A 7,758-nucleotide genomic window follows, 5' to 3' on the forward strand; every position below is an offset into this window, starting at 1 on the left:
GCATAGATTTCATCAAGACTGGGTCTCCTCTCTGCAGGGTCAGCTCTCTCAAACAGGATACTATTACAGTTTTTTGAAAGGAAAAATCATCAGGACAAGTTAGGGTCCTCTGTAAAACCAGTGTTTGTGCGGGGCTGAGCAGATGATCTGTGCTTAATTATTTGCAAAGGATGCCAGCAGATAGCTAATTTTTAAAGGAAGAGTTTTATTATAGCATCTTTTCTTGTTTCAGACTTTCTCAAAAAACACATTTGCTTTTTCGTGGTGGTTTGCTGCCTGATTCCAGTATTGTATCGCAGGGATGAATACCCTGTTCTGTCTCTTTTTTCATTCCTGGAGATGGGAAGAGATGTTCTGGAGATAGACTCTTCTTTTCATAAAATAATAGAATAGTTTGGGTTGGAAGGGACCTTCAAAGATCATCTGGTCCAACCCCGTGCAATGAGCAGGGACATCTTCAACTAGATCAGGTTGTTCAGGGCCCCATCCAGCCTGGCCTGGGATGTCTCCAGAGATGGGGCATCCACCACCTCTCTGGGAAACTTCCTCCTCATGTCCAGCCTGAATCTCCCCTCTTCTAGTTTAAAACCATCACCCCTTGTCCTGTCATGACAGGCCCTGCTAAAGAGTCCTTATGATTCTTATAGGCCCCTTTTAAGTACTGAAAGGCCACATTAAGGTCTCCTTGGAGCCTTCTCTGCTCCAGGCTGAACACCCCCAAGTCTCTCAGCCTGTCCTCACAGCAGAGCTGTTCCCTCCTTCTCATCATATTGGTGGTTCCTCTGACCCCTCTCCAACAGGTCCATGTCTGTCCTGCACAGAGGGCTCTAGAGCTGGACACAGGACTGCGGGTGGGTTCTCAACCAGAGCAGAGCAGAGGGGCAGAGTCACCTCCCTTCACCTGCTGGATACGCTCCTTTTGATGCAGCCCAAAATACCACTGGCCTTCTGGGCTGCAAGCACATGTTGCTGGCTCATGTCCAGCTTTCCATCCACCAGTACCCCCAAGGCCTTCTCCATAATGCTGCTTCAATCTCTTCATCCCTCCACCTGTATTGATACCGGGACTTGCACCTCAACCCAGGTGCAGGACCTTGCACTTGGCAGTGTTGAACCTCATGAGGTTCACATGGACCAACTTCTTGAGCTTGTCCAGGTACCTCTGGATGGCATGCTGTCCCTCAGGTGTGTCAGCTGCACCACTCAGTGCAGTGTCATCCGCAAACTTGCTGAGAGGGCACTCGATCCCACTGTCTGTGTCATTGATGAAGATATGAAACAGGACTGGACCCAGTCCAGACCCCTGAGGGACACCGCTTGTCACCTTTGGATCTTGGACATCACTATCTCTGGCATTTCAGGTCATGGTCCGTACGTTCTGAAGGGAAGTGCTTTAACACCTGAGAGGTTGAAATGTATGTACATCTGTTTCTTCCGTAGGATCACCCAGTAGCTACTTTATGCACTGATTCTGTCTCTGCCAGGGTCTGTTCCCATGGCTTAGTTATCCTAGTGGGTATAGAGTCTGGTTTATGTTTATTCAGGCTGAAGCTGCACTAAAAATTTGTGTTGCGTTTGCAAAGCAAGTTGTTAGGAGATGAGGTGGTTGACAGCGTTGTTGGCACGTTTGTGGTGAGTCTTTTGTCACATAAGCGTGCTTTTGCTGACCTGATGCAGCCTGCTTGGCCTGGAGAAGCGCTTTCCTCGCCTGCAGAGAGAGCACGTACTCCATATAAGGGGAGTTTGCTATTTTAACCATACTGGCAGGCTTTCTCTTATAGTCCTGTGGCTGTAATCCCTTAAAATGGCTGCTACTTAAGCAGCCTCTTTTCCCATATCTTAAAAGCTGGAGGTAGAACGGCTTGGCTGCTGAATTTCTGTGTCTGTAATGCTGCCCGAGTAGTTTTGCCATGTGGCTGCACACAACAGCAGGCTGAGAGGGCCGGGCTTGGCTTTTTTCTCTCAGTGCATGGTCTGTACAGCTGTGCGCATCCTCTTCCTCCTGAACCCTCGTGGAAGGCTTTGGCTGTGGGACATCTGGCTGGCTAGATGGGGCTACCAGGAGGGGGGTTGTGTGCTTCAGTCTCCTGTGTCTTTTCACAGACTTGAAGGTAACAGATTCTTGTCTCTAAGTATAGATGCAACTCCTTGAACGCCCAAATGCCGAGACGCTGTTTAAGCTACTGCTGTTCACTTCCATTTGCTCTATGTGATAATTTGCTTCCCCTTTCTGGTGAGGGTGCAGACCCTCCAGCTCTTCTAGTATATCTGATGTCCCTCTCCCAGTGCTCCAGTCCATCCAGCCTTTCCCTCTGCAGTGCATTTCTTGGTTTGCTAGACTCAAACTGCTCCTCGCGTGATCCTCTTGTGACCTTGCAAACCAGCCCAAGCTCTTGAGAAGCTGTCACGAGGAAAGGTTTCCCGCTGGGGTCCCCAGTTCTCTGCTGTCTCACGTACAGCAATGTGTAATGAACTGTATGGAGGAGTGACTTTGTGTGGCAGCACCGAGGTTCCGAGCCCTGGTTTGGGAGCCATGAGCACAGAAAGATCGGTCAGGCTAACCTGCTGTTGCTTAGGTCCCAGGGGACTGGTGAAATTTGGGTACGAGGTTTGAGAAACTTCAGTTTTTCCAGCAAGGAGTGGTTTCTGGCTTTTCTTATGAAGACAGGCAGATATTGCTTTTGCTTTAATAAAGTTAAGTTCAGCACTTGAAGGCTAAATATTCAATTTCATTTGGTTTAATTTAATGTGGTAATTAACTCAGTATTTCATGCATGAAATATTTCATGTATTTAACAATGCGTGCCTATCTTGGCGTGAGATTCTACTGACTGATTCAATTCCTGTACTACATGTTATAATTAAAGGGGTCACGTCTTACTAAACTGGGCACAGGGGTGTGTAGGGGAGAAGAATTGGCTGAATCCAGGTGGAATATGCTCTTGTACTGTTGACATATTGGACTAATTTTTATATGTGCTATGGCATAGTGGTTTTTGTGGGCCTTCCCTCCAGCTGCACAACTCAAATTTTTCAGAGGGACTGATTTTTCTACGAGTGCTAATCATTATGTCGTAAAGAAAATATTTCACGCTGCACTTCTGCAGACACCACGAGGCACAATTGTAAAGAATCTAAAAATTTCCATGAACAATGAAAAGATAAATGTTTCTGACTGAACTTTCTGCTTTCTCCAGCTTCCTGGTCGCAAGTTTAAGCAAGGCTACAATGCTGATGTTGGTGACAAGTGGATCTGGCTGAAATGAAATCTGCCTCCCCTTGGAGCCCTAACTGTGACAGACCACAGGACTTGAGTGACACAGAGGCTGAATTCAGTGTTCCTGCTCCGCATCGATTGTGTAGCGCGAAGAAATACTGGTGAAATCATCTTCCAGCTACAACATAAAGAGAATAGACTCCTAGAAGGAAATCACTTTATTCTGGTTTGTTGTTCTCTGATGAATTCAGGGTGCTTTGTCTTTGGATGTTTGATAGTCTATGTGTGATAGCAAAGTGATGTGGTGTTACAGGGGCAGACTTAAGATCAATGCTGAACTTTCTCTTCACCATGACTGTGGCATATTGTTATATGGGATTATTGTTGCTTTGCTGAATCAAGAGAAATTAAACCTGTATTCTTCTGGCTCTCACAAAGTTAATTTCTTGCTCTGTCATGGATGGTGTTTTATTAGTTTCATTAGAAGAGAGTGCACATGTTAAAGTGCTTGCCTCATGTTCCGAAAGCCACTGGACATCATCATCAAAGCAGGCAAGCATAAAAAAGTTCATGGAGAGAAGGAAATAAGGCTTGATCTCAATTTAAACAGCAAAATATCTGTGCTTAAAAGCATTAAAAAAATATTCAAAATAATTGCTAGCAGTTGTACTTATAGGTTCTTCCTTTGAATGCACACTATAGATCAAAATGTTTTGGTATAAAAGGCAAATGTAATTATTATTTTTGCAAGTCCTTGAAAGTCCAAGTCAGAGTTCTTTTTAAAGAAATTATTCGTTTGGTATGAGTTAGTCATAGAAATGGGGCACCTTGGCATTGGTTCAAGCAACGCTGTCCAGATTTAGTCTGCAGTAATTCTGCGTTTCCAGCAAGGGGCTAACTGCTTCAATCGCCGAGTAAAAGTGCTGCCGGGCATTCCAGTGTTCAGGCAGCACCTTTGAATGAAGCAGCCAAGTCTTGCCCCTGCCCCATCCCATATCAAAACCAGTATGAACAGACTTCTTCAATGAGAGCCTTGGGGGCCTGGTGGATGCTGAAACAAATGAGCAGTGGGGTAGAAATGTCGCTCTTCTCACTGATCTCTTAGCTTTTTGTTTCCGTGTTTTATGGCTTTATAGAGTTTCACCTCCAGTCACAAAAGGACCGACTCTGCCTTGGTGCTGCTGGGCTGCTCCATGCTAATGCAGCTGGTGGCTTTGGAGTGAGGAGCAACTGCTGGTGTGCTGGGTCAGCACCGTGCCTTGGGCTGGGGCGAAATACAGCAGCACTGCTGGTGTCAATCCTGTGAGGTGGTGCTTGTTTGTTTGTTTTAACCATCGCAAGATCGTTGTGCGTTTTCACCTTCCAGAGGCTGGTTTTTGAGATATTGGACCTACACGTGTTGCAGCTCAACCATGTGCTGCTTTATCCCATGTCTCCCCCACGAAGGTGTATCTCAGTGCTCTTGTGTCTGAGGACCTGCCGGCGCTGCTGTCTTCTGTGCAGTGAGAACCTGAGCAATTAGTGGTGGCTTTTCTTTACCTGTCCAGAGAACCATCTCACAGCAGTGAGTAATGAGCGGGGAGATGAAAAGAACATCTGCTGTGGCTTTAGGTTCTCTTTGGAGTAGTCCAGATCTGTTTTTACAGGTGTCCTCCATCTCAGGATTGCTGTATTCTCCAGGTGCTGTAATTCACTTGGCAATGTGTATACAACCTGATGTTGGATCTCCTAGAAAGGCATTTTGTGCTGTGTGTAGTGCTGGTGAAGCTGTTGTGTGTAACTTTGCCATAGTGGGGCACAGGGGGGTGCAGAGCATTCCAAAGAGCCCTCTCTGCCTGCTCCTGCCGCAGGCTGAGAGATGAGCCGAGCTTTGGATGTAAAGGGGTTTAACTCTAGTCAAGAGAAGCAGCATTGGCTTGTATGGCAAAATGCATGTTGAGCATACTTTTTTCTATCCTGGCTTTAACTCTGCTTTAAAAGTAAAACTGTTTATAAACTAAATCTGTGAAGGAAATAGCTTTCCCTTCCCTTGCTGTAGGAAGGAGCGTTAGCTGTGTTTTTCTCTTCCCTCCTTCCCACTCCAACATCTCAAAAAAACATCTCTTAGTAAAGCAGCTGTAAAGATTTTGGCTTTTGAAGGCTGTGCTGTGCCAGTTGGATGAATCTGTCTCCAGTTCTTTATTAGATTGGAAAAGATAAAATGGCTCAAGTCCTCTCCATGCTTCTGTGTAGGTGTGCATGTGATGCAGTCTGTCCTCTTATCCTGAGCTCCCGTTGCCTCTGTTAATGCATGGGGAAGTTTGTCTTGTGTGTCATGTTCTGTGCTTGATTCTGCCTGCTTTACAAAGGCAGATTCCCTGGGGATGATGGTGTTTCACTTACAGCCGTTGACCATGTTATATGGACAGGACCATTGGTTTTCATGATGGCTGCAGCTGCTCAGTCCAGCGACTAATGCCTCCTTGGGTTCACTTTTTGGTTGCACAAGAGGGGTGAAAAGAAAGAGGAGGGTAGGAATGGGTCCTGCTGCCAAAATGAGGGCTTGACATGCTGCAGCTTCTGATGAGGTTGTGAAGTTTACCTCTCAGCCTTAGGAACCTGTGATTTCATGCCAACACCTGTCCCACTCTAAAAACTTGGCTCACCGCGTTTCAGATTTGGTCTCTTAGCCATCCCCCTCTGGCCTTCACTGTGGTCGACTGGTGCATATTTTTACTTTCCCAATATGTCCATTAATAGCTTCCTTGCCAGCTGGGGGACAGCTGAAACTGGGCTGTGACAAGGTCAGTGTCTCTGCTGAAGATCCCTGCACATGTCTGAGCCTCCTCATGCTTTGCACTTAAGCTTGAGGTGTGAACTTCTCACCTGTGCCTGCCCACCTTGTGCTCTTCACTAGGGACATTTGGCCCAGGGCTACAATTAAGAGATCCTGCGAGTTTCTTATTTCCCTTCCTCCTTCAAGGTGTAGCCTTTGTGTTTTAATAGCAGTGAGGTTTGGGTATTAACCACGCTGCTCCAGTTCTGTGAAAGGAAAGAGCCTCTGCTGCTGCTGTAGTGAAAGAGGATGTGCATTGCTGTGCCCCCACCACAGGCAAAGATTGAAATTAATCCCTTCTGTAGAAGAGCTTGCTGAGCAAGTGTAATTTAGGTGCACAATAAATTCCAGCTGGCTTTAAATGCTGTTTACAAAAGACTGGGCAAAATGAATCATTTGTGCAAAAGTTAATGGAAAGAACCAGAGCAGAGGGGAGGTGGGATGGCACACGGTAACCTGACAGGCTGCTCTCCAGAAATGTGCCCGTTCAAGTTTAGTGTAAGCTGAGCATTTATGGAAAACCTCAAAAGCCTTCAAGGAGGTCTTGTAGGAAAAAGAGTTCCAAAGATCAATGGCGAGTATTGACATTCCTTTCTATGTCCATAGCCTTCTGTTGACTTGCATGTGATCTTGGGCAAGCTTCTTGGAGGTGCACAGCCCTGCGAGCTCCCATCAGTGTTGGTCAAAACTGAGCCCATCTGACCGTGTTGCTTCCCATGACCTTTCTTAGCTCATATGTGAAATGAGTGTTTGATAAAACACCAGTAGAAAGATGGAATAGGCATTCAAAGTTGTGTTCTCTGATGCTTTCCTCAGGGCTGAAGGGAGGTAGGGTCTAGGTTTCCCTGCCGGAAAGGTGCAGCTCTGCAGTCCCCCCTTGTCTTTCTGTAGCACCAGTGAGAAGATGCCATGTCTCAGTCTTGCTCCAGTGGTGAGCGAAGCCTTGGCCACCCAGGACACTGCTTTGCTTCGTTTTTGGTGTTGTGGGTTGGAAATATCTATTGTGCTAGAGAAAGAAGCTCATGCTAGAGGGCTTTCCTGAGAAAGGGAAACTATTTCCCCTCGTCGCTTGGTGAGAAGCACTTAATTTGCTCCGACCCTTTTAACCCTGGTAAGAGGGCAGCATTCTTTACATAGCTGCTGCTCAGAAATCGTCATCGTGTGAGCATTGCGGGTGGCAGGATGGTATGGAACTTGTAGGTTCTGCACTGGTTCCCAGCTTTAAGCCTTCATTTGCCAAATACATATTCACGGCGAGATCAAAACAAGCGTATTGCCTGCCTGTGCTCTGTAATTCCTCTGCAGGTGCTGGAGCCCAGCCTAGCTGTTTCTATCTGATGGGACCACTCCTGACTGTTTGATTCCTGCTGGCGGTCTCCACCCTCCCAAACAAAAGCTACAGGTACAAATGATACCTAAATTTTACGTGCCTGAGAAAACTTCATCTCAATTATCTTAGTCTTCAAAGATAGCCATGCATTGAAATCCATAGCAGCCGCTGTGGTTCCCTTGGGGAGAAGCAGACACCACACCTCATTCCTCCACCTGCTCCTGGATCAGCAGTTCACGGAGCGTGGCCTGGAGACACAATCCCAGACGGTCGCGCTGCGTGCAGGCTGCTGCGCCTGTGGGAGAGCGTTCCCAGCCCACAGCTATGGCTCTGCACACAGGTGCGAGGTGGAGAAATGTGAGTTTCTCCAAGGAAGGATCACTGGTGGATCTGGCT

The 7,758-nt window shown here is 46.8% G+C and overlaps 1 protein-coding gene across 1 annotated transcript in view; it reads left to right on the top strand.

Moving 5' to 3' along the window:
- NDUFA10 (NADH:ubiquinone oxidoreductase subunit A10) overlaps window positions 1-3,659 on the top strand; it is a 41,166-nt gene extending 37,507 nt beyond the window's left edge. Inside the window, exon 10 of the mRNA XM_065638069.1 lies at window positions 3,198-3,659. Within this exon, the coding sequence (XP_065494141.1) occupies window positions 3,198-3,266 (69 nt within the window). The 3' untranslated portion in view covers window positions 3,267-3,659. The remainder of the gene's footprint in view (window positions 1-3,197) is intronic.
- The last annotated feature ends 4,099 nt before the right edge of the window (window positions 3,660-7,758 follow it).

Source organism: Caloenas nicobarica, chromosome 6, assembly GCF_036013445.1.
Source record: "Caloenas nicobarica isolate bCalNic1 chromosome 6, bCalNic1.hap1, whole genome shotgun sequence".
Taxonomy (NCBI): Eukaryota; Metazoa; Chordata; class Aves; order Columbiformes; family Columbidae; genus Caloenas; species Caloenas nicobarica.